At 40.2% G+C, this 25,873-nt stretch overlaps 1 protein-coding gene across 4 annotated transcripts in view; it reads right to left on the reverse strand.

The window, feature by feature from the left end:
- Positions 1-4,127: 4,127 nt before the first annotated feature.
- The window catches only part of DCAF5 (DDB1 and CUL4 associated factor 5), a 77,589-nt gene continuing 55,843 nt past the window's right edge, over positions 4,128-25,873 (reverse strand). For all 4 annotated transcript variants that reach the window (XM_065686747.1, XM_065686750.1, XM_065686749.1 and 1 more), the window contains exons 7-9: positions 23,207-23,273; positions 12,152-12,279; positions 4,128-6,180 (exon numbers count right to left, since the gene is read on the reverse strand). In XM_065686747.1, the coding sequence (XP_065542819.1) occupies positions 4,378-6,180; positions 12,152-12,279; positions 23,207-23,273 (1,998 nt within the window). In that variant the 3' untranslated portion in view covers positions 4,128-4,377. The remainder of the gene's footprint in view (positions 6,181-12,151; positions 12,280-23,206; positions 23,274-25,873) is intronic.

A 25,873-nucleotide genomic window follows, 5' to 3' on the forward strand; every position in this document is an offset into this window, starting at 1 on the left:
TATCCCAGAACAGACAGCTCACTGTACATCCCTGGCTTGAGTCAGGCAGAATATGAACATCAAATTCAGATTGCTTATTTCCTACAACACACCAACATCTCTCTTGAGCTTTCACTGCTTTTGATCTGCGCAACCACTGAAGAAAACTTTGGCAAACGCAGAACCTGCCATAGCCAGTGGGTTTTTTCGTTGGGGTTTTGGTGTGTTTCCCCCCACCAAGAACTGACATTTTGTCAGTAGGTGTTTGAAACAGCTCACGTTCATATTAGTAGAGCACTAGGTAGGCTCAGTAGCGCACCCCAGCACAGCTGCAGGAGTGCACTATGGTTTATGAATTATGTATGTGTTCGAATTAGCTGATTAAAGAATTCCTGAGGAACTATGTGCATGTGCACATAGTAATTCAGTTCTTGCAGCTATTTGAATTACTCTTTAGTACTCTGCAGATGCTGCAGCAGCACACCAAGTTTCCAAGGTCTGGCAAGGATACTTGGAGAATCTGAGTGGGTGAAAATGAGAGAAAACACTGGATGTAAAAGGTACCTCTCTCAGTAGCAGTGCCTGTAAAAAGAGATGTAGACTCACTAACATGGGGCATTTTAATTCAACAAAGTACTAACAAAAATACTGCTCTTGTCCACAAATAGCAAAATAAATCATAACTACAAATGAAAGCATCCCAAGCTACATCAGCTTCTGAAGGCCTCCATCTGCTCACTAGGCTGTGATAAGACAGGAAAGTACAAGACCTCAGAAGCAGACCTAACTGAACTGAACAGATCTTTAAATATTCGAGGAAGTAATTTTCCAGCTACCAAGTGATGTGGCTTAAAACAGAGATTAGAAACAGGTTTCAATCACTTATTCTACTATGAAACTTACGGTGGAAAAAATCCGCTGCAATCCACTTTTGAAGGAAAGGTTCTGAAATAAGTTGTCCTTCCGAAGTACTACACCAGCTGAGAGAGGCTGGATTTCTGTCAATCAACTGGTATGTCCAAGGTCAAAGCCCTGTGCTCTTTCATTCTCAAGGCAGCTGAATCTTTCTGCGTGTGCTTTGCCTGCAAGAGCAAGCTGCTCTTCAACAGCAAAGCATGATGGCCCTGATGAGCCACTCGCCCTGGAGTAGACTCACCAGCTTTGGCAAGAGGATCACTTGAAAGCTGGAAGGAAAACAGCAGAACCTTGGTTGATAGACCTCATGTCCTCCTGCATCTTTGAAAGCAGTTAATACCCCAGCTCAGAAAAGCCTCATGCTGCCCTGCTTCAGTGAAGTCAGCTTTGACTATCTCACAAACTCACATTAATGCTTTTAACAGAGACAGCTGAAATAAGCAAATACACAGCTTGTGAGCTTGCAGGAATATAAAAAATAATGTCTTTGAAGATCAATCTTTCTCTGTCCAAAGTGACACATTAAGGCAGAGTTTTCCTTTCCCACTGATGAGGTTCTCTGGAGATGAACTGTACAACCTGGCCTAGCAAATTTCCTGCTGTAACAAGCTGCGTACGTAAATAGTGGCTAATGAACAAGGTAGTTGAGTATTTACACAACCTTTTAATTTCTAAGTACATGGCACAGATTATTAGGAAAGGTGAAATCTCATCAGATAAACTAAGACTTTCCATTGAAGAGGTGACTTCCTTTCCCTGAAACAGGGGGTGACAATCCCAAGCATACAGCAACACTCAGATCTGGCAGCCAAGGAAGCTGCCAGCATACAGCATAGCTAACAAAAGAAGGCAGATGTACAGGATCAACAGTGAAGCAGAGCAGTCTACAAAGCACAGCTCTTCTCATGGCTGTCTACCTGCAGCAGACATGCTGCTGCTTGCTTGCCTTTTTATTTTTGGTCTTCACCAGATAATGCAGCTTCCTACTGCTGCTAAGAGTTACTTATGTGGAAGGTGAACCCACTGATTTGGAAGCTACAGTTCTTGTGTGCACTGAAATTTCCTGTGAATGAAAGGTTAAGATCACAACCCACCTTCCTCCTCCCGCTTGACATAATAAGCACGCAAGCAGCATGGGAGGCTGTCACTGGGAAAACCACAGCAAACCTTTATGCCCAGAGCCTGTAGGGGAGCATTAACACCAAACCTGGGAGCTTTTATTCTGCTTTTGAAAATAAACAGAAGAACCGGAAAGTGAGACTACAAGGCACTTGAGGAAAAACTGAGAAGAGATGACTGTGTCACAAGAGAGTGGAGATAGCCATTCATCGGCAACCTGGGCATTCTTCAGAGCAGGGCAGAAGTGAGAGCTGGGAATATTTCACAATGGAAAGAACTTTAACAAAAAATAATGGTAATAAAAAGATTTTGACTTGGCAACCTCAAGGTTTTGGCTAAATGAGCATTTACAATAAGGTGTTTATACAACCAAGGAGAACACTTCCATAGTGATCTTGATTGCAGTGATCTGAAACAAAATCAGTACAATTTTCTCAATAAGGTAACAATGTTTCAGCTTGTTGTTACTGCCACTTTCACCTGTGTTTGAAAACATCCCTTTCCCTTTTAGCTATCTTATTTGCTTCTTAAATACTCCGCCATGTGCTTACTCCAAGTTCTCACATAGCAAGGCTGACTAGGCATGAGCAAAGAGCCTATGGCACACAGCAGCTGTAAGGAAATTTTTGAGCTTATGCTCTTCATTCCCCTTCCCATGCCTTTCCCTCCCAGCATCCCTTCTGAAGCCCTCCTTTACTTTCATCCTGTCTTAACAGAGCATCTTCCTTCTTTCCCAGGTACCAGGCAGATGTGCACATGGAATTATTATTCTGAGATTAATGCTGTACAGCAGTGTACTGCTAGAGTCATATAGAAAGCAAGAATCTCCTGTTCCTTAAAGCAATATAGCCCTTCCTCAGGACTGGGCTTGAAAGCCTGGGACAATCACTAGGTTCAAAAGAAGCCTCTTGGCAGCACTGCAAGGCACACACAGGTTTTGTGGTTTTTATAGGTGGTTTCTTTTCCCTTTGCACAGCTACCTCTTACCTTGTTGCTAGGGAAGCAAGTGCAATTCCACCACTTTCAGCATACCAGAACTGAGGGCTCACTAGATACTCCATTAAAAACAGGGCCCAGGGCAGAAAGGACTCTGTCCACCTGAACGGTATGTCAGTTCATGGTAGCTGGTAGCCAGAGCTACACTCTTGCTCAGGTTCCGACTGCCCCGACTTGAGAGTCCTGGTATCCTCGCACATGGGGATGTTTCTCTGAAGCTCTCCCTCACACACACAACTCTCTTGAATCCATCTACCTACCCATCTGCAGTTTAAAGTATTTGCAGCAGAGTGGTGTAAAAGCAATCCTGGTCTCCAATGCCAGGCTTTTGAACTTCGGCTAAGAAAACTGTTAAAAAAAGCAATTTTCAGACTTTACCAAGTGTTGCTGTTAACATGCATCAGTTACATTATCCATCGCTCCGCTATTTTTGATTTGCCCTGCTGCCTCCCCAGAGTAAGCACACATGGGAAGGCAGAGTCAAGACCCCAACACTCAGAGCCATATTCCTAATAATAGCAATAATAATAATAATGTATTAAGTTCACAGAAAGGCATGTTTCAATGCCTGATTTTTAATAGCCCATGGTTAGCATGAGGCCTACAGCATAACACCTTCCTCTCTCATCAAACAATCACATTTTAGTATCATGATGGCACTGTGTTATTCAGCTCTTTTCCTTAAAAAAACCAAAAAACCTACAAAATTGAATGTCACCATGGGAACAGTCTAAAGGTGATTTTTGGAAAGAGGCTTATTTCCTACAGCTTTTCTGTTGGCATAGAAATAATGTCACCAAGCTGTATCAGAAGCAAGCACTTCATGAAGTATCATCTCTAAAGATACCAGCCAGTTCTGAAAACATTCTCCCTAATGGCTGCATTTCTTTAGTTTCTGAAGCAGAATAAAGGACCCAGAAAAGTTTCCTCCCTGTTTTCCTCAACGAAAAACACACCCCAAGCTACCAGCAGTGTGATTTAAGTCAATCACTCTTGAGCCTGAAATGTGAAGTAAGTGTCAGTACTTAAGGAAAAATTCTTTCTTAGAAGAACACTTAAACCTTAAAGCAGTCATCCTGGTTGGCTGGCTGAACAAACGACACATGTTCACACAAGAATAAGTCAGTCAACCGTCTTAATAAGGATTTACTTTAAACAGAACCTTGTATGGGTACACTAGACTCAGTCTCATTAAGGAGTAAGTTGGAATTTTATACAGCATGAACCACTGGCAATCTAAAACAGACCCACTGAAGAATGGAATGGAGAATCAAACGCAATGTTTCAGACCCAAGCTCTATGTGCCTTTAATACTTTCTTTTTCCTTATTTTTGAGAAAGTACACACTACGACAGACATTTGCATTTATCATGTTTTTAACTTCTTTTCTAAGGATGAACTTTCTGAATCTGCTTCTTCCAACTCCGCTCTGTGTCTTTTCAGTCCCCCGAGAGATTCAGTGCTCTCACTGCCTGTAGGATGCAAGTCAGCAGTATCCTCTCTTGTGCTCACACTGTAGTTGCTGGAGTCCATTTCAGACAGGCAGCAGTCTTTGAGCAAGGTCCCACCCACTTGTACAAGGTTGCCATTATCAGCATTTGAGTGCACCTGTAGTCCTTGTGTCACAGCCTCCTGCTCTCCGAAATTCTGTCCATTGCTAAAGCACGAAGGGTGAAGATGCAAGTGGCCATTACTGTGGTTAACACAGGAGGTGTCGAGGCTCCTCTCCTCACGGTCATCAGTCTGGTTTCTGGGGCAGTGACCTGACATACTACAGATGGCAACAGCAGAGAACGGAGGGACCAGTGAGTGATGACTTGATGCTGGTTGACAGTTCTGACTATTTTTCTGTTCCACAAGTCCTGCAGTCTGAATTTCTTCAGTACAACTGTTTAGCCCTTTACAGTTAGCTTTTCCATTGAGCTTTTTAGTCTCAAAAGTATGCTCTATACCTCCACTGCTTGTGTCTTCATGCGTGTTTTCTTGACCCTCTATCCATCGCTGATTGTCACATTCATGAGCTTGACCATTACTAGAGTTTTCTATTAAGCCACATTCTTTTAAAGTTTCTCTGTTGTGGCTTTCAGTAGAAAGAGCTGGGGAACCCTGAGGAACTACTGAACTCAAGTTCCTAGCATCTTCCTTATTTAGCAAGCGTGCAGGACTATGCCTTCCACTAGTTCCTGGTTTCCCTTCGTCATTCTCTCCATCTCCTCTGGAGGGTTCACCATCTTTATTAGCTGAATATGATATATAGGAATAATGAAGCCATTTGTAAGCTTTATAAATTTTTCTCTCCACTGACTCACTGTCTGAACAAGGTGATGTCCTTTCTTTGAGAACTTCTTTGTTGGCTGAACTCCTTTCTGGTGAAGAAGCTGGAGAAGAAGAAAGATCATCTACTTTGATCTGGGGGTAATCATAAATGTCCTCACCTATATAGGGGGTCACATTCTCTGTGTTAGTGCTAGTCCTTTCCTCCTTTTGCATCTTCTGTCGGCGCCTCAGTGCATTACGTTGCCTCATAGATGTGCGTCGTTCATTCAGTTCCTCTTCTTCTTCTGTACTGCTGCTGCTGCTGGAACTGCTGGATTCATTCTCCTCAGGACTCGGGGACCGTGGCCGTGGGAAAAGGTCTGTATCTAGTTCTGCCTCACAGGTGTTGTCATCAGAGTCAGACTCATTGGAAAGGGCCAGAAGACGTTTATCCTGATACTTTCTTAGTGCAGAGAGCCTCTGCTGACGGGAAGCCACATCTTCTCTGGCTGAGGGGGATGCAGTCGATCTTAAGGCCCTTAAGTTATAGGCAGTTTCATCAGACTCTTCAGCCACATGTGGTGGGGAGTGATGCAAAGAGGCGGAGGACTCCGACTCACTGTAAGCAGAGCGTTCACTTACTCCTGCATGGAGCTGCAGGATTGTGCTCTCACTGAGGTCGCTGTCTGAATCAGAACTCCAGCCCTCAATCTCCCGGCGCACCAGGGAGTCAAAAAAGGCCATCATCCGTGGATCTTCCTGGACTGATTGGTTGGCATAATCATGGGACAAACCACTACCACTGTTCAACACAAGACTAATGTACTCTTCGTGAGTGTAGAGGCAACGTGAATCATCCTCAATTCTACCATCCAGATCCCCAGTGCAATCAGGCTGCTTGTAAGGGCTCCAGATCTGTAACAGAAAGAAGAAGAAAAATCTTATGATGTTGAGTTCATAAACTGTTACAAGCACTTGAAATAGAACAGTAGCGCAAATACCCAAAACAATTGCAAGTTGCAGATTGTTTTTATTTTTTACCCCTCAGACCAATGCTGAAAAGTATTCCAGAGATGTGGGTTTTTTTATTCCCCTTTTACAAATGTGTTTTTTCCTGAATCTGCTTCACACATCCAGAATTTAAAAGCTCTCACATGGCAGATTATCCATCAGTATCTCATTGTGTAGCGATTTCTTTAGAATTGCAGGGCTCTATTTTTATATAATAGGACATGCTTACTCACTAACAGTAAGAATAGTTTGTTGCCTACAATACAGTCTTGGCACTAATGAAGGCACTTGTTTCCCAGGAAACTCGAGTTGCTTGTGCCAGTGATGTAGAGTAACATTTCATCCAGCTTCATTATCAGTCACACCTGATCAGCCCACAGGGAGCTGAATGTATGGAGGTAAAAAGCAGCGCTGCAGTACTCCCTTTAGGGAATAGCTGTGAAGGAAAGCAAGCACCCAACTTGCTCTCAAGATATAGCAGCAATTTTAGGTGAAGAGCTTTACTGAAAGCTACTTTTGAAGCAGAGAGAGGTTAGTAACATTGCAAAGGGTAACAATTTCACCAATAGCAACAGCCTTGCAGCACAATCTCATACTACCATGACAAGCACTATAAAAAGAACCCAAGAGAATGCCAGTAATTCTGTATTCACAGACATTTTCAGCAGTGTACAGTAAGATCTTACACCTTTAATATCGGAAGTAAAATGTAATAAATTGTCTTGCAGCTACATGTTCAGTACAGCCAAATTTAAGATGTACAGGTAACCTTTATTCTGGAATTCTCACAAATTTGAATGCCTTTATTTTGCATCCTCTGTAATTTACGGTTAACGGAGCTTCTGTGTATGACCTGGCTATGTAGACAAAAGAGACACTATTCCAAAATTAAAATGGGCTGCAGATACACCTTTTATCTGTATGGCAACCATCAAGCTGCCTTTCAGAGCAAAGGCAAAGGTATTTTACATTGCATTACAGTACATTAGCCTGTTCCTAGGACCATGCTTCAGTGTCATGGCGCATTGGCTGTTTGTACTTAATTGCTATTTTTATTTGCAATACTTATGCAAATTCTCTTCTAGTACAGTTCATTAATCTAATACTTGAAACCAGACAGTCTCTGTTGCTTGGTTTAAGTACTGCACTTACTAGACACATAGCTTAAGGGACAAGCACCAAGTTTAGATAAAGATAATAAAACTCAACCTAAGCCTACTATGCACAGTTTCATCAACCATACTTAACCTTTCTGAATTATTCAAGAGACCAGAAAGAATCTCTTCTCATCCTCTAATTATTTCCCATGCTCCACTTCCTAAAGACAACCTAGGAAAGAGTCCTCTCTCGTGGATGCATGAGAGAGATTGCTGATCTGGGAATATATCACGTTTTTAGATGAAAAAACAAGAACTCTATTTGCCCAACAGACTATTCTGCATTGCAGCCTTCTTGCCAATTTTACTAGCAAATATTCAGTACCTTCTCTCAAAATGTCAGCTTTTTTCTCCTCTTCGTTCCACTACTGAGCAGGTCAACAAGGGGATCAGAGCTTTCTGCATTTAAGCAGCATATACTTTTTTGTAAATGCTTCATACTGCATGCCTGGACAAGCAGGCTGGCATGCCCCTGTCTCAAAGAGTCTTAGGAGTATCAGATTGATTCATTAGGTTTTAAAACTACTTTCATTTTAAGCAAGAGAATTAGAAAACTCTTAGATTCTGTATGAACCAATATAAATGGAGGAGAGGTAGTCTGCTCTGAAGTCCCTCTGAGAAAGGCCTGTTTTTCAGTGAAAAGTCATCTAAAAAGGTACATAAAGTACGCACAGAGAAATTCCACATGCTTACTAGTCTACCAGATCTTTCTCCTCTGCGAGCATCAGAGAAAATAGAACAGTGTTTTATAAAGATAGCTATAAAGAGTACATAGTGAGGCTTCTCCCTTCCAAGACAGATTTGTTCACAGAGAAGGAGTAAATAATAAGGAGAAGTCGAAGGAATTAAGGATGAATCAGTTTGTACAGTATCAGATGTCTCTGGAGATTGATATTCCTACTTCTTAGACATTTTGCTATGAAGGAGTACAAGGGCCTGCCAGAAAGAAATCAGACTAAAAATCTGTCCTTGCCTTTAAACTGGCAGCAACTGGTCCAGCACACTCTTGTGGCATCTGAAAGGCACTTCTTTGTAAATGGAATGACTTGGCCTTTTTATCATCTTCTGACTGACACCATGTTGGGGAAGAATGCAAGCAAATTGGAGAAAATAAGCTGGCAAATCATCCCACTGAAGCAACAATCTATCAAGAAGTTCTTTCTCTGTCAGAAGATTAAGGAGCTGGGTATCACTCACTGATGCCCTGAGTATGGATATAAAAGTAGGAACAAAAACAGAGGAGTACAAAACTGATTCTCTGCTTCAGCAGAGAAGCTTCAGAGAGTGTCTTTGAATTCCTTGTATTCCATGGTAGCAACCCCCCAGAATTTAAAACAAAAAAGTAGTTATGCTTGTAGCATGAGAATAATTAAACCCAGCTATATTAGATGATCTGATCTGGAAGAGGCAGCTAGCCACAATGACATTAATCTGTCACCATAGCAACACTGGCAAATAGACTTTGCTGTCTTTGATACAATGATGGTTTTTAAACAAATGGGACCTTCAACAGTGGTGCCTAGATACACAGTATTCCATTTCCAATTAAAATCACTATTTCTTTCTGAAAATCCTTATGCACTTTTCTCTATTTTATCTTTTCTGGAACTTTCCTCTAACTCCATAATTCTCCATGGTCCTCCTCTAAGCCCCACACATCAGAGGGAATGCCTCATTTATTTCTTCTGCAATTAGTTTTCCTGCCAGCGCATCCCAATGTCTCAGACAGTTAACTGAGGGGAAAGTGCTACTTTTCTGTTTTACATCACTTTAGCCCTCATGGTGAATGCTTACTGCAAATGATAATTTTAGTTCACAGCTGCGCTTTTCAATTTTACTGAGGTTCAGGTTTCTGAAATGCAGGGCAATGAGAAATTCATCTGGGTTGATGTGTCCAGCACACACTATATGGAGTCAAGGCTTCTAGTATCCTTTATTAATGAGCTTCTTGAGTCTTACTTGAGGTTTCTGAAACCGCCTCACTTGAATATTCACGTACACACCCTCATCTTATCCACTGTATTCTTAGTCCTAGCAGAAATCAAACCCTAAACCACTGAGTTACTGAATTATATTCCTGCAGGTTCTTTACAACAAAATAAAAGTAAAGCAAGAAAAATCATAACCACAAAGGTCAAAATCATTTTTGCGAACACTATTCATTTCAGCAGGGCTAGGCCTGAGATGAATTTGTATCTCATTTGCAATCAGCATTAAAATAGCAAGTGTGTTGGCAGAAGCACGTGAAAATACTGAATGGCTTGTCTGTATCATGCCTTGATGCTGGTGCTATCAGTTCTTCACTTCTGGAAGTACTAAGTTTAGGCCAGCTAGTCTAAAAATTAAAGGCTCAGACAAACAGCTACTAGCATCCACATTTTTAATTCATCACAGAGTTTCTATGATTGAAGGAATGGAATATATCAGCCAGCCACAGTGAAGTTATCTTCGGTGATTTAATTCCTGAAAGATTATTTGGAGACACTTGAAGGACAATGAAAGGAAGGCCACTGCTTAAGGAACTGATTAAAACAAACAAAACCCAACAAAACAGGAAATCATAAAAGAACCTAAGTATAGTTTTTATTTATGCCTCTTGTCATCTCCACTTCTCCAAGCAGCAAACATATCAAGCATTAGTATGGGGTAAAAGAAAGATAGCTACGCAAGGGAATGACCTGTGTTTCCAGCTGGTTTTAATGCGTTAAATAGCCCCTAAGAATGGCTGGTGTGTTTCCTGTTTTGCCCTTCTGCTAGTGGCAGTTACTAGCCCCCCAGTTTATCTGTAGGAAGTAGCGGGAATCAAGAAGAAACCACTATTTTATGGTCACTCACAAACCACTGTTCACTCAGACAACACCTTTAAAGAGCAAAGTCATGAAGATCAGACAAGGTATGAGCCTTAAAACAACCTGATCCCCAAAGAAGGCACATTAAAAGCTGAGGCAAAATGACATACAATACAAAAGGGTAGGAAGTTGAAGCTTGCTAACAAATTTAATACATTAAACACCTTTCCCTTAGTTTATTTCTAGCTTGCAATGTTTGGGGAATTCAGTTCCTTCAAAGCAGCTACACAAGTTCCATTGCACATACTGCGACACAACAGGAATTCTCTTCTAAGGAAGCACTCAAGCAGAGGTGTCTTTGAAAGAGTTACACAACCTGTGACTGAAGCCTTAATTGAACTAACTTTCTAATCACTAGGCAAAAAACCCCCACCAAAATCCTAGCAGAAGTACACAAAAGCAACACAGGGGATGTTTATACCAATGTTAATCCAACAGTCTAAGCACACTCATGCAGGAAGGATTCTTAGGGTGAAGGGTCAGCAGATCTAAAATCCAAAAGGGAGAATTCAGGCTGCGTGAATCAAGTTCCCAAAGAAAAAAAAAAAAAAAAAAAAAAAAAAAAAAGCTTCTGGCAAAACTGTTGTTAAACAGTGTCAGTCTGACTGCTTGGAAATTGAAAAATCAGTGAGCTGCTAACACTGCTCAGTGCACTTTTGTTCAAACCTCTCAAGAGGGACACAGATGAAAAAAAAAGTAGAAAAGTAAACTAAAGGACCAGTGGAAGACAGAAGAGAAGGAAAGCTAAACTACAGTCAGAACTCAAATGCTGATAGCAGCTGTAATGCAGGTGATTCAGCACGTCACTGGGCCATGGTCCAAGGGATTTAGGCCGATGCTGGACTGCAAGTTGCAGACTAATATAAAGTTCTGTGCAGAACCAGTTAATTCAGTCAACTTGTAGCTAACTGAAGCATTTACTAATACTCAAATGACGTTATTTATAGCCACATGCAGGTAAGATTTTTATGAAGACATTCAACAAATAGAAGCAGCATCAGTTCTCATTATCCTACTTAAAAATTAAATGGTTCCGGTTTCTTTCAACTTTTTGCTAGACGTAAGTTATAGCAAAATTTCTATGGCAGCAAAATACAAAGCGCATTAGAGTAGTACAATCCTCTGCCTTCCCACTCTCAACCTTTGTGATGAGAAATGACAACAAAGTTTTTGCCTTGCTTCCACAATATTGTCTGTCTTTCTTTAAGGAAAGAAAGCTTCAGAACCTAACCATGTTTGTTATCTCTTTACATTCCACATAAGAAAGCACACACTTTCTAAAAATACAGTACATTGTTAAAGGATTCACAAATGAGACACTGTGGAAGGTATTAAGAGTTTTGTTTCCCCTGGAAGTCACAGAAAAGTGTGTTGAATTGATTCAATGCAGAAGTGTGTATAAAAATTTTAGAAGGGCTCCTGAGGCAGTACTAGGCTAAATTCATCTAGGTCAGGCTAGGCTAAGGCTCAACAATACTCTTTGGAGAGATTTTTATTAAATTTCAGCTCCAGGTACCATAAGTTTTAGGAGATCATGTTACAGATGTGACCAAACTCTTCTGAGAAGGACTGTTCACATGATACTTCAGTTATGTACAGAATGAAACATTACAAAAATAGTTCCTTTTTCAAAGTACAAATCCAGGAAATTCTAATGGTATCCCTTAGCTATAAAACTTTTAAAACGGAAATGGAGTTTGACGGTGAAATGCTCAATTAAAAATTTGCATCAGTTTAGCCAGCAAGTGAGACTTGACAAAAGGATACAATGAGAAGACGGGATGGATGTGGAAAAGAACGATGGTGAGCAAAACAAAGCATTTCTTCCTGAAATACTAAAAGAACACATTTTCTCGTAATTTATCTTACCTTTATAATCTTTTCAACGCCAGAAGAACAGATCATGTAAGTGTGAGGATTAAACCGGACTTGGTTTACAATTGACCGATGACCTTTCAATACCATAAAAGCACCATTGACGACCCTGCCAATGCCACCTAGGGGAAAAACAAGCACACATTGGAACGAATAATTAAATCTTCATATTGCTTTAATTCACAATCATTTAAAGCCATATTGGATTTGACAATGCACTCCAGCTTTATTTTGCAATACTTTAAGGACTGTGCTGGCTGCGAAATTCCAATTTTATGAGTAATGCCTCTATGAAAAGCATCCTTCCTGCAAATTAGGGCTTGGAGGCTAGCTTTGATTCGACTATCTAAACAAACAATGAAGGTTTTTGACCTAATATGACAAGTATGCGAATAAGAACAACATACATACTTAATGAAATCACCAGTGAAACCGTAGTGTCTAAGGCATGACACTACTCGGTTTGTAAATTTGAAGCAGAGACAAATAAAGAGCTTGACTTTTTTAAATAGCTATACCCTTTTTTTTTGTTTGTTTGGGTTTATGTTTTGTTTTTAATCGGTGATTCATTACTGTCACAGTTGACTCTGGTCTGGCAGGTAGGTATCTAAAGTAGGCAATCTTCAAGGCTACTAACACAAGTCACTACATTACAGCTGGACTTAGCATAGCATTCCCTAGACTAGGATCTATAATGACTCTTATATCTGTGAATCAAGCTTAGAGAGGGACATGAAACAACATATCTGATCAGAGGGTTATATCATTCACAAGGCAGGGAATTAGCTGAAGTGGAATGCTTTTGTGTTAATGGTAAAACCCAAAACAAGACAGACAACTCTTCTCCTTGGTCACCGACTCTCACTAGGTTTCGCCAAAGCAAGGAACTCCCGCAGTAATTTTTTATACTCATAGATTCACTATTAAAACCATTAGGAAGCACACCTGTGCACCTGAATGAACAAGTGTCACTCAAGATGTCACAATTAACATCTTTGGTGAAAGAACACAAAACTTTTAAAAGAGGGGAAGTAAAAACTGAAAACCACTTCAGAGAAAAACAATCTTTCTATTTACAACTTTAAAGGTCATAAGCACACCTTACAGAAAGTTAAAATAATTTCATTAGCTTCTGTGCTATACTTACAGTTATCTTAACACTAAACAAGTAAACTTTATGTTCTCTACACAACCAGAGAGCATGTGTTCAGCCCCTCACCTCTTTAAAAAAAAAAAAAAGCGCTCTATCCCTTCCACTCATTATAGGTACACTCTGAAGACCAGACTGAAGTGTAATGTGGTGTACAAGCCACGACAAAGATTTAGAAATGAGAAGTCGGTCATCCAGCTACTAAAAAGCCTCAGACAGACAGACAGAACACAGGAAAGTGTTCTGTTTGCACGAATCAATTTTTGCAAACCAAACTGCACTCTCATGGCACTTTGGGACAGAAAGATAACATGCCTGAAGAAGGGAAAAGAGATGGTGACTAACTCCAAAGACCAAAATACACGGCCGCTTTAAAGACTTTGTATACAGAATGAAGTCTCATTTAAAATTAAGAAAACTTGAAGACTATCACTCCAGTTAACTTCTAAATACTGCAAAGCTGCACTGTGTCTGAGCTACCTGGAACGGCTCTCTTGCTTGGGTAGACTTGTATTTTCTGTAAAGGTTCAAAGGTAAATTCCACCATTGGAGCAAGATTTCACCAGTGTAAGCAAATTTGACCAAGAAGTAGCTGAGACCGAGAAGTAACTGACTGGAAAGCAACATCATTAAATGTCAACTGGGCTCTTCTGATTTCTTTTCCATTTTATGAAACTCTTCACATCCTTCCATTCTGCTCACCCTGCTAGACATACATGACCACATTTATGGCTGATGGCAAGATGCCTTACTCCCACGGCATTCCTTCCAGCCAAATCACAGCTGTCAACCTGACTGCATCTACCAAGTCAGCGGCAGACGGTTACATCGAGGCCAGTTCTCAACGCATTTATCTTGACCTAGCAGACAAATGCTCCAGGAAAGAGGGCTTCAGGAATGACAAGACAATTTGCTTAGAGAATGTTTCCAAGTCTGTAAGTTATGCCTAAACCAAGTTTTAGCTACCCATGGACTCTAGCTGCCAGTACAAAACAAGAAATATGCCCTACATACAAGACACAAAAGAGACAGAAATTAGACACTGAACAAAAAACAATTATAAAGGAAAATGAAATACAAATTTAGGGCACCAATATCTTGGGCTGCATTTCCAAGTCAGTCATTGACTTCTTGTGGTACTGTTAGCAGGGTGAATGAACCCATGGTTATTTTCCTAGTAAAACAATGAAAACAGTTATTTAATACCAGAACTGTCTTTTGGTATTAAACTTTAAGCATTTATCAATACACTAAGAGCACTGGATAAAATGTGCACAGCATGCCATGTCTAGAATGCAGCTGTCCCTAGGCTGTAGTCAAATTCAGACAGAGTCTGAAGCCCAGAAAGCTAATCAAATCCTGGGCTGCATTCAAACTAGCTTGGCCAGCAGGTCAAAGGAGGTGATTCTGACTGTCTACTCTGCTCTGGTGAGACCCCACCTGCAGTAATGCATTCAGCTTTGGAGTCCCCAGGATAGGAAAGACATGGACCCATTGGAGAGGGTCCAGAGGAGAGCCACAAAAAAATTATCAGAGGGCTGGAACATCTCTCCTACAAGGAAAGGCTGAGAGAGTTGGGGTTGTTCAGCCTGGAGAAGACAGGGCTCTGGGGAGACCTTATTACAGCTTTTTAATAAAGAGGAAAATGATAAATGCAGAGAGAGACTTTTACTAAGGCCTGTAGTGAGAGGAGAAGGGGCCAACAGTTTAAAGCTGAAATATCAGATTTATACTGGATATAAGGAAGAGTGGTGACACATTGGAACGCGTTGCCCAGAGAAGCTGTTGATGCCTCATCCCTGACAGTGCTCAAGGCCAGGCTGCATGGCCCTTTGAGCAACCTGGTCTAGTGGAAGGTGTCCCTGCCCTTGGCAGGGGTGTTGGACTCAATCACCTTTAAGGTCCCTTCCAACCTTAACTGTTCTGATTCTACAGAGGAACTCCAAAATTTTCTGCTTTAATATTCAAGTTCCCTAAATTCCTTTTAAGCTGTTAACAATAAAATCAGAGGGAGCCAGTAGCAGAACATACTTCGCTCTTCTTAGGGTGAAGGTGAACTTCTCTACAAAGCCCCTTAAAACATCTAACTGCCTAATCACAGAAAAGTCCCATAGAAACAAATTACTGAAATTACAAATCTTAGCAGTCAGCTTTTTCTAGTAGTACGGGAGGTTTTAATCATTTAAGACAAAGAGCATTGACTTCAGCAATACTCTGATAATGTTTGTGTCAAATATAATAGACTGCTCCAGAACCTCATTTTTGGACAATCCCTTGCCTGATTCAATTTTAGTCTACCAACTCCTGTAATCTTCAGCAATGTCTCTAAGTAAGTGCTTAATAGAGACCCTTCTACATCATTATCCTGACAGTGGTCCCTGCATTTTATAGTAGCCCAGCAAAGTTGGTATTGTATTACACGAGTATCTGCGTGGCAGACATATGCCTGTGTCCAGACTTGTCTGGAATCCCCCTGGTCTCTCAGCAGAGGCTTAGTTGCAGCCATAGAGTTTCTAGCCATCTCACAGTGTGAGTTAAGCTCCCTCATGTCTGCTGGCAAAAAAAAGAAGTGCATCTGTACATTAAATGAAGGTTGGCCATAAACTGCTCAAATTCCTGAAGCCATCTTCCTTTTTCTGCATGCAAGAATATCTATTTCTTTTTGCTGTCTTCACTTAAACCGGTATTTTTATTTGTATTGTTTCAGCAAAATTGACCTCTGCTATCCCAACAATACTCAAATTTTGCTTTTGAGGTTTGGAAGGGTTTATTTAGGGAATGGGGAGGGGGTGTTGCCTGTTTGCCTTTGAATTTACTGGCATGCACAGGCCCTACAACTGTTTTAATTGGCAGCTTTTATATTCTTAACACAGTTACCATGTATATAAGCAGTGTTTATACAGAAGCCATTAGCTTACATACACGTTATTAATAATATATATATTTTTAAAAAGTCTTAAAGTTTTCAGAGGCTGATTATGCTGATTTTAGAAGGTTTTTGTCTGTCTAACCTCTAACTACTGGAGTGAAGGAATGGAGATATACTAGCTGGTTTTGCAACACATTCCAAAAATTGCTATGCTTTGCGACAATTCTGAGTAGTGGTTTGGTGTTCTAGCTGTGCTGATCAAAGTGTTTTTGGTCTGCTTTTATTTGATACACAAAGTGACATGTCAAGAAAATCCTTCTTCCTCTACATCCTGCAAATAAGTGCTCCAAAGAGGGCAATACAAAGTCTCAAAAAAATTCTTTAAATAAAATTGTATTCCAATATCTGACCAGATGGAATAAAAGCCTAAATCTGAAGTGTACATTTTTAAACAGACCTCCCCTACATGTGTTTGACAAGAATACCATGGCAACATGAGGCCTATCCACGGGCTCCAACACAGACAGAAGGAAGAAATAATACAATGCTTTGAAGCAAAAGTAGATGTCCACTAAGTTGCCAAAGTGATTACTTCTCAGTTGGCTTTATTACTTTATGTTTTAAATATTATGCTAATGAAACCCTTGTTAATTTTATGGTTTTGTAAATATTTATGCAAATGACTTGACATTTCACATATTGAGAACATTCTGGATGGTACATACCAATACATTTTTAAAAACACTGGTAAACCATAATGAAGGAGAGTGAGATACTTGGACAGCAACCTGACTTCCATGCCCAGGCTCCACAACATGTAGTAGTGTTTAAAAAAACCCAGAAGAATGAATTATTTGAAGGATAAGGTAAAAAGGGAGGTGATATATTACTAGGTAAAGAACCCTAGAGGCAAAATCCTGTGAGAATGTAGAACAGTCTCCAAACTAATGGAAGCAGCATTATTCCAAACATTTAAAAAACTGTCAAAGCACGAGAACCTGCTGGGATAAGGAGCAATCCTCTACTGGCTCTGTAACAGAGGAATTAAATGACCTCATTAAGAAGAAGTCCTTTCTAACTAGGACACTGAAAAAGAAGCAGCCTCACTGGTTGTTCATATAAGGTAGAAAGATGTTCAACAGACTAAAGCATAACTTCACACAAGCCTTGTGAATTACTCAAAGTACTGAAAACTCCTGAGAAGAACCAGCTGCCAGTGTGCCATAGCATACCATTCCAGTGTAGTACTTGGCACTACAGTAGAAAGCTCATTTAAAATTAATTTGGTTTTCATTAATAATAATCCAGGACATATTTAGACCATAGACAATTGCCCTGCATTTGAATCCTATGAGGTCATGATGCAATAACGGAAGAGAGGTACCATATTTTGGAAAGCAAATGCACAGCACAATGCAAGCAAATACACATAGCACATAGGGCCTCTGCTTTCAGTGCAGTAGATTATGTTTAGACTCCTTAAAAAGTCTCTTTCTGGTCACTCACACACCTGTATTTGTTTTGTACAATACAGATGCTTCGCTCCTCAGAGACCCATATGCAGAGAAACTAGATTTAAACACAAGCACTTTTGCCTGAGAACACAGAGCCCTGCAGCATCCCTTCTAGAGACATCAGGAATCTGACTCCAGCCCTGACAGCAGTCAGGGCAACTTCAGGTCTTCTCAGCAGCACAGGCAAAACTGACTTTGGTTGCATCATATATGGGGCAAGAACAACAAGGGCTGGCCAACATTTTTTCTCCTCCTGGCATGCTAAGAGGAGACAGTTTGGAGGCGGCACCAGGGGACTCCGGCCTAATACTTCTGCTATTACATGAGAAAGCAAAAAGGTAGTGTCTCCTCACAAGAAAGCAGATCCAACTCATCTGCAGACTGCTTTTGTCACCTTCAAACCCACCTTCCACCTCCCAGGTAAGGTAAAGGATCAGTGTGGCCCTGCAAAGCTTTAGCAGAAGAACAGAGAGCAATGGGCTGGCACTTGCTACAGGCAACCTGCCTCTCCAGGTCCCACTTCGTCTAGACTATGCCCAGAACCAGCCCTGTGGTGGTCTCATACCTCTGAAGAAGTTCCAAAAGCCAAAGTAAAAATTCACATTTAAACATCAAAAGAATATGCAGAAAGCTGTAGTGGTAGTGGCTATTTTTGGATGCATATTTTCTCCCTTACTTGTTGCTGCTAAGTATCTGCCATATCCATCTACAACTTATCTATACCAACCCTCCCACTGCTGTTATCACCAGTAGAGCTGAAGAACAATATAAAAGCTAAGACAAATTACTATAGAAATAAACTTTGGCACACCCTTTCCTCTTTGTCCTCTCTTCTGGTCAGAACAGATTGCTTTTCTGATGTGTTCAATTGTATAGCTCACAATGATTTTTACAATGTTACTGGAACCACGTAAATTACCACCAACAGCCATACTTTCTGAACATCAAGGGAATAAATAAGTGAAATTATTACAGAACTGATAGAATTTTTTTTTTTTAAATGGAGGTGTGAAAAATGCTTGCCTGTGCATTTATGTTGTACTAGTAGCTGCAAACATGTTCAATTACAGAAAAGAGCTTTGGTACAATCAGGTGGCTAGCTGCTGGGGACTAAGGCTTCTCCAGCCACTCCCAGTGCTCAGTGTTATCTTCAGTTTTCTAGTGGTAAATTAGATATTAAATACACTAAGGTAGTGAGAGAAACTCGTGGATGCTGAATGTGGCTTCCATGTGGCTACAGCACTCCAAAGCACCCAACACTGCCTTGTTTTCCAACAGATGCCATCTAGCAGGGACATTTCCACAGGATTCTGGTATTTCAATTCACATGGCATGGAAACCAGTCTAAATTCCACAGAATACAAGAACCTCTTTTACACTGCCCCATGACTTACTTGCTGTGATAATTAAACAACTGTTCATAGCACACTGTGGTAAACACTGACCTGAAGGAAAAGACAAACTACAGTCCTGAAAGCAAAACAGTTTAGATCCCAAGACCATACCTCAGAAAAAAATCAATTTTTTTTAGAAATAACAAGCCTTCCAGAGAATGCTCCCCATTCAGCCAGATGGCTTCCCCCTGCCCCAGCCTAAATGGTATGTGTATATGCATGTCTGCCCATATGTAAAACCCTCAAAAATAGCTAAAGGCATTAAGAAACACTTAATCATCTATTATTCATCTTCACCTATCAGTCTGGAACTTTGAGAACTTAAGCCACAAGCTGCCTCCAGTGAGATAACCCTGTTCAAATGTCGTGAAAAGATCTGTTACTGAATTCTTCAAGCCTAAAGAGGTGTCTACATTTACAATGACCAATGAGAAAAAAAGGGAAGAAGAATTTCATCAGTTCTGCTGAAAATTGGTGCAACTATTTTAGTAACTAGACCACAATGACAGGCCCTTTCTTGCTAGCAGTTACAGTCAAAGCCAGAATTAAAGAGACTCTGAAATGCACTTTGCTGTTCTGATTTCGTCAAGTTTTTCCGAAGTCTGGTGACAGCCTGCTAACGTAAACTGAAGGATCCCCAACTGTCTTCTCAATCACAAATAAATATCACAGCCCTCACATAGCATCTTTGAGCAGTATTTCAAAAGCAAAAGACAAGCTCTGAGTTGCAAAGATGATTCAGAGTAGTGGGTGAGGAATGTAAATTCCATTTTGCAAAACATTTGGCCTACTAAGCCCTCTCTTACCCCACAAGACATGTCAGGTTCTGTCTTGAACAGGGATTCTTTACCAGCTAAGAGACTGTGTTTATAGGAGTCAGGTTTAAATACTACCTGAAGTGCTTATATATTAACAGTCTTGCTGGGCAGGTCATATAGGGCTGATGTCTCTTCTCACTTCTTGCTTGCCTTGGAGTCAAGTAAAAGCTGTGGAAACTCAGGACTGCCTCTGCCAGACTAATGCATTAATTTTTCTAGAAACTCTACCCCTGAAGAAAATAAGTATTTTATGTGTGTGTGTATATATACACTTTTAAGAGGAAACTGGCTAACAAATTCATCAAACAACTGGCAATTACTTCTGCAGCACAGTGGAAAACTGAGTAGTACTTGGATGGAGAAGAAAGTGGAAAAACTGATCAAACTATTCCATCTTCAAGAAAAGACAAAAGGTGGTAAAAGAGCAACCGTCCTTCTGGCATAGGAAATCCTGGCCTATTTAGAATAATCTAAGATTGTGGAGGGAGACACCCAATGAACTCTTCAACAGAATAGCTTCCTAAGCAACCTAGGAAATACCCTTTTTCATAGACCTTCCTGCCCTGAAGTAAACCCTGTTTAATAACTGGACTGAACCAAAATACTGGCAGAGTTTCCAACTGAGGAGGAGTGACTCAAGGCAACCTACTGGGAGGACACCTCTAATATATTATTTAGGTGGGGAAAAAAAAACCCCAAACAACCCAAAACATAAAAACAAAACAAAAAAACCCCACCCCAAAACCACCAACAAACAACCCACAAAAAAACCCCACCAAAACCCAGCAGCTTTTTTAATTTTCTTGGCGAAATACCAATGTAAGTAACCACGTTCCTCCAGCTTGAAACATGCTTGCAATTGTCTGACTGGTGTTTCTTCCCCACTTTACTTACCTTTTGTGTAGTAATGTTACTTACGACTAGATAGCTAGGTACTTGCTGCACCTGTACTTAAGCAAACTATTTCAGTTATTTTTTAAGGATGCAGCTCTGTGAAAAGGTTTAGGCTTGCAAAAATTTGCTATTCACAAACAGCTGATGTAATTTTAATATTTATAGCAACACAATGTCCGAATTCAACCGGAAGGTAAAAATCAGTTAGATATTTTTACTTCAAATGCAAACCAACAGTAGAGGACATTACATCATCCTCTCTAGTTTGTACAGTATTTTAAATGAAAGACCACATTCCACCCCCTTGGATCACATACCCAAAGACACTCCTATTTTAAGCAAGAACATGAGAACAAGGAGTGTTCCATCGAAGCATAAGCTTTTCAAGGTCTCCACATCCCTACAGAAAGACTCTTTCTCCAAGAAGGAAGCACAGCAACCTCTCTAGATGAACAACTATTCTGAGCCACAGGATGAGATTTAAGAAAGTAAGTTTCATCACATCCAAAACAGGCACAACCCTTCAAGAAGTGAATGAAGAAAAGAAGAGCTTCAATAATCCTGTCACAGGTGACTTGGATGGCCAACCAGTTACTTGCTGAATCTTCATGTTTATCAAAACCGATCTTGGTAAATTTCGCTAAAATGTTTTGGTAAGAGAACTGCTCAAATTACAAGAGACAATGACATACAGGTTCCTGCTATAGATCTTCTGCTCCCATTAAGGAACCACTGAGGGCACTTGACAAAAAGTAACTCATTTTGTAACTGAGATGTTGCAAGTTTGCTGACACCCTTCCTCAAGTTACCAGAACCAGAAATAAGAAAGCTGACCAAACCACATATGATGTTGTTTTGTGGTAATTCTAGCTACCACTCTTTGTGCGAAGGTCCCAGATAAAGAGTTTGTCCGGGGAAGAAGTTTTCAAGTGCCCCACAGCCAGATAAACACAAGATCTCAAATCCATAATTTACAAATGGAGTCAGGACAAGTACAGAGACATGCATAAAATATAACCCTACAGTCCACACATAAAAACTTAAAGATAAATAACTGATTTAAATGTATGTAACCTTTCTTTCAACTAAGAGGAAAATCCGTAAGTAGTAGTAAGCCAGTGTCAACTGCAAAAGAGAAGCATACAAATTCGAAAGGAAAGCAGGGAGAGGTCTCTATAGACCCTAAGCAAAAATAAAAGCAAAGGTACTGGTATATTTAGCATGACCATCTTCAGGACTTCTGGACTGCAACATCAAATATTGGTTAAATAAGCAATCCAAAATTATAACAGCATTTTCCTCAAAACCCTGCCATTAACCAAATGTTTCAGAGACCAGTCATCCTCTCAGCTGTGGATTACACAGCTATGATTAACAGCCTTTGAAAATGAAACAAAATATTTTCATTTTACCTCTAACACAGCTTGTAATTTGCTCTCACTATTGCTAAAGCACCTGAGACCACAGGATAGCACTCAATTGTACTTAATACCTCTAAAATGTAGTTTAAACTGTCAGAGCCACTAAAAATAGACCTGGTAGTACATTTCCTGAAGTCTTAAGTCTTTCAATCAAGATTCAACACCCTTCTAAAAAGCCCAGTGGTTTGTTTCAACAGAAAAGATCTGCTGACATTGTATGGCTTAGAGTGTCATATTGCCAAACCCTACACAATACTAAACAATATCAAATTAGACACTGACCAACTGTGCCATCTACAACACTACTATTACATCCCACACACATCGGTGCTTTTCTTTAACACTTCCCTCCTATAGTTCCACACAGAGCTGAGCTAGTGCTATTTGCTTAGCATGTCTGCCCCAGCACTGGAAAGAGCTGCAAGTCAAAAGTGGTGATTTCCACCAGCTGATAGTGCTCTTCAACCCAGAAAGTGAAATAGCATAACTGCTCTGTATTAGAAATCAGTGGGAGGGGTTTGGTGTGAGAGAAAGAGGGGAAGAGAGACAGGTTTCACAGATTGTTCACCTGTGAAACCAGCACCATTTTACATTGCAAGCTTCATTATGAGATGGAATTTCTTAGCAACAGATCCTAAGTTCCTTGGTGAAGTAGCTTAGATGACCTTAGAAGCAGCAGAGCTGGTAGACAAGAGGGAATAAAGACACACCCTGCTCTAGCCATTGCTCTTTCCCTTCATCAGCTCATCTAGAAGACTTAAATGATCATTAATGAGACAAGAAATATAATCAGTACAATAAAATATTCAAATGGCATCGGCCACTGTTATCCAAAGATTGGATTAGGCATTTGTAAACTCTCTCCACCCACCTTTCCTCAAAATTACCCTAGATTCAGAGGCTAAAACCAGGTATTTTTCAAAAAAGCAAACCAGTATTTGTCAGACACCTGCCCCTCCTACCCCAGATTCCAAACCAACAAAACTTACCTGCTTCTGGATCTGGAGGAATCCTCCACATATACAAATTGAAGTCATCAGAGCCCGAAAGGATGTACTGTTAGGAACAAAAGTAAAAGCAGTTTACCACAAAGCATCACCTGGATCATACTGCTGATCAAGTTTCTCCAAACCAAAAATGAGAAGAAGAAGATGATTTTTATCATTCTTTGCACCTTGCTGAACAACTTACCCTTTAAGTGGCAGTGACATACGAGCACAAAAACATTGCATTCATATAAACAGACCAAAATTTAAAAGCATGTTTCATGTATCTAATGCCTACTGCCCCAAGTGAATGTTTTCTTTGCTAAATAAGGCTATGGATTTTGGCTGGCTTTAATACAAGCATGTCTAAATCAAACCCTCCTATCTTGCAGCCTTCAACTCTGCTCTTTTTTTGATGTAGATATCCTTCATCCTTTTTTATCATCTCCGAAGCTACCAAGTAAAACTCCATCAAACACATACCTAGGAGAGTTAGCATGTCCATTTAAAAAAGCAAACACACATCTGGTTCATCGGTCTAACTCCATCAGAACTCAGTAACTGAGGATAATCTTGAACACTGAACAAAACCAAAGTTAAACATTCACTGGCAGCAAGTCTCAAGTGGTTTAAAAAACCCCACATTTATCATACTACTCATTTTTTTCCTGGTTATTGTTACTCTTCAGAGGTGGAAGGCTGCCCTTTTTCGACTGTGCATAGACGATAAGCAATCTACTGTACAGAAGTTCAGGCAATAGGCAATTTGAAGTAGCTCGATATGCTACAAACATGCACTAGAATGACAGGTGACATTTGACATGGTATAAGTTTACGCTTCTCAGTTACAACACAAACACACTGCGCCTGGTCTCCAAATATCTCTTCTCCAATAAACTCTACTCCCTGTCATTTATTTCTTTCTCAAATTAGAGATGAAATGATACGTTACAGAACCAAGGGCAGATTTCAATTCCAATTATACTAGTATAGATAGTGTAGATCTCTAGCCCTCAACTGACTTAAGGCTTAATCGATAATTTTATTACTAGGGTAGATGAAATGGAGAAGAAAAAAAAAAAAGAAAAAAAAAAAGAAATGTAGCAAGTTTGTTCCTTTCTAACCTTTGATACAAGACAGATTTTTTTTTTGCCTGGCTCAAATATAACTGTTTTCTGTCTTTCATTCTCTGGGGATACATAAACTCATCAGCAAAGTAACATCAAGCAGTGAGGAGACAATTCCTGGAATAACACAGGACTGAGAAGCAAATAAACAAAAAATATACAATAACACAGAGGAAATTGCTATAAATTTGCATATATTCTGTTTGCAATGCTAATTACATTAGTGCAGTAGTTTTGGATGTTTCCAGCCACAAAAATGCAATAACCAACCATTAAAATACCTTCTCTGGTTTCCTACTATCACAATCCAACCATTCTTTTTTCTCTTTTTTTAAGGATGTAGGATGTGAGCAAGCACTTATGAATGCACTCCTGCTCATTTTCTGACAGATAAGAAGCACTGATCAAACAAAAGTTCCTTTAAAAACTTGTGCACACTAGTTCTGCATCACTCACAGACCCATCCTTTCCAGCCAGAAAGTAATTTCTACAAGCCAACATGTTCAAGCACTCAGGCAATTTACCTCTGCCAAACTGACCTGGCAGTGCCAGGAATATGTGCTCCCTTTTAATTTCACTGCTCATAAATGTTAGTCCACTGCAAGCTGAGCCATTGTGCCAAAACTACACAGATTAGGGCTCTGTCATGGTTTAAGCTCATATAGGCAACTTCCCAGCAATCAGAGGGAAAGTACCTCTAATATGTTTTGTTACAGAAGAAGTGCTACATGGAAAAAAAAAAGTCTTGTTTAAAGCCATAAAGATGTTGCCAATTGTTAGTATTGATTACCAAATTGTGTGGCTGAAGCAGCAACTAATTTGCCTAGGACATGTGGGGAAAAAAATGGAGACTCCTAAACCATCTAGAAAGCTTAGTATCTTGAATTTATACCCGTAACACTCTTTTTTAAACAAAGTTCTAACAGCTCCTCAATATGAGTCATATAGCACTTTACATTATAAATCAAACAAACCTAAAAACAATGACAGACCCTAAAATGACAGATTTCAGATATCCTGCACAAGGCATGCAACACAGAAAAAGCACATTATGTACAAGCAGGGAATAAAGTGTGCGAGCTTCCAGACTCATTTGCAGAGAAACACACTGTGGGTCCTGAAAGAATCAATGGCCAATTCTCTAAGAAACCTGGCATATCATTGCCCATGGAACTAGAATATAATACCTGCAGACACCACTGACCTGAGTATACTCTGTCTTTCTTTGGAGATAGCAGTGATGCGGACTAATGGTAATTTGACTGCACTATCAAGAGCGCAACCAGGAGGTCAAGACAAGTGATCACTCCCCTTACCTGGCACTTTTTGTGGCCCCATCTGGAGTACTGTGTCCAGTTTAGGTCCCCTGATAAAACAGACACTAATAAACCAAAGAAAGAGTGGAGGAGGGCCGCTGGGCTGAAGGCATGTGACCTGTGAGAAAAAGCTAAGGGAACTGGCCTTATTTAGCCAGAAGAGAAAGTCAAGGGACAGACCTCAAGAATCTTCCACTGCCTGAAGGAATACAGAGCAGCTTGGGACA

This window comes from Lathamus discolor, chromosome 6, assembly GCF_037157495.1.
Source record: "Lathamus discolor isolate bLatDis1 chromosome 6, bLatDis1.hap1, whole genome shotgun sequence".
Lineage (NCBI taxonomy): Eukaryota > Metazoa > Chordata > Aves > Psittaciformes > Psittacidae > Lathamus > Lathamus discolor.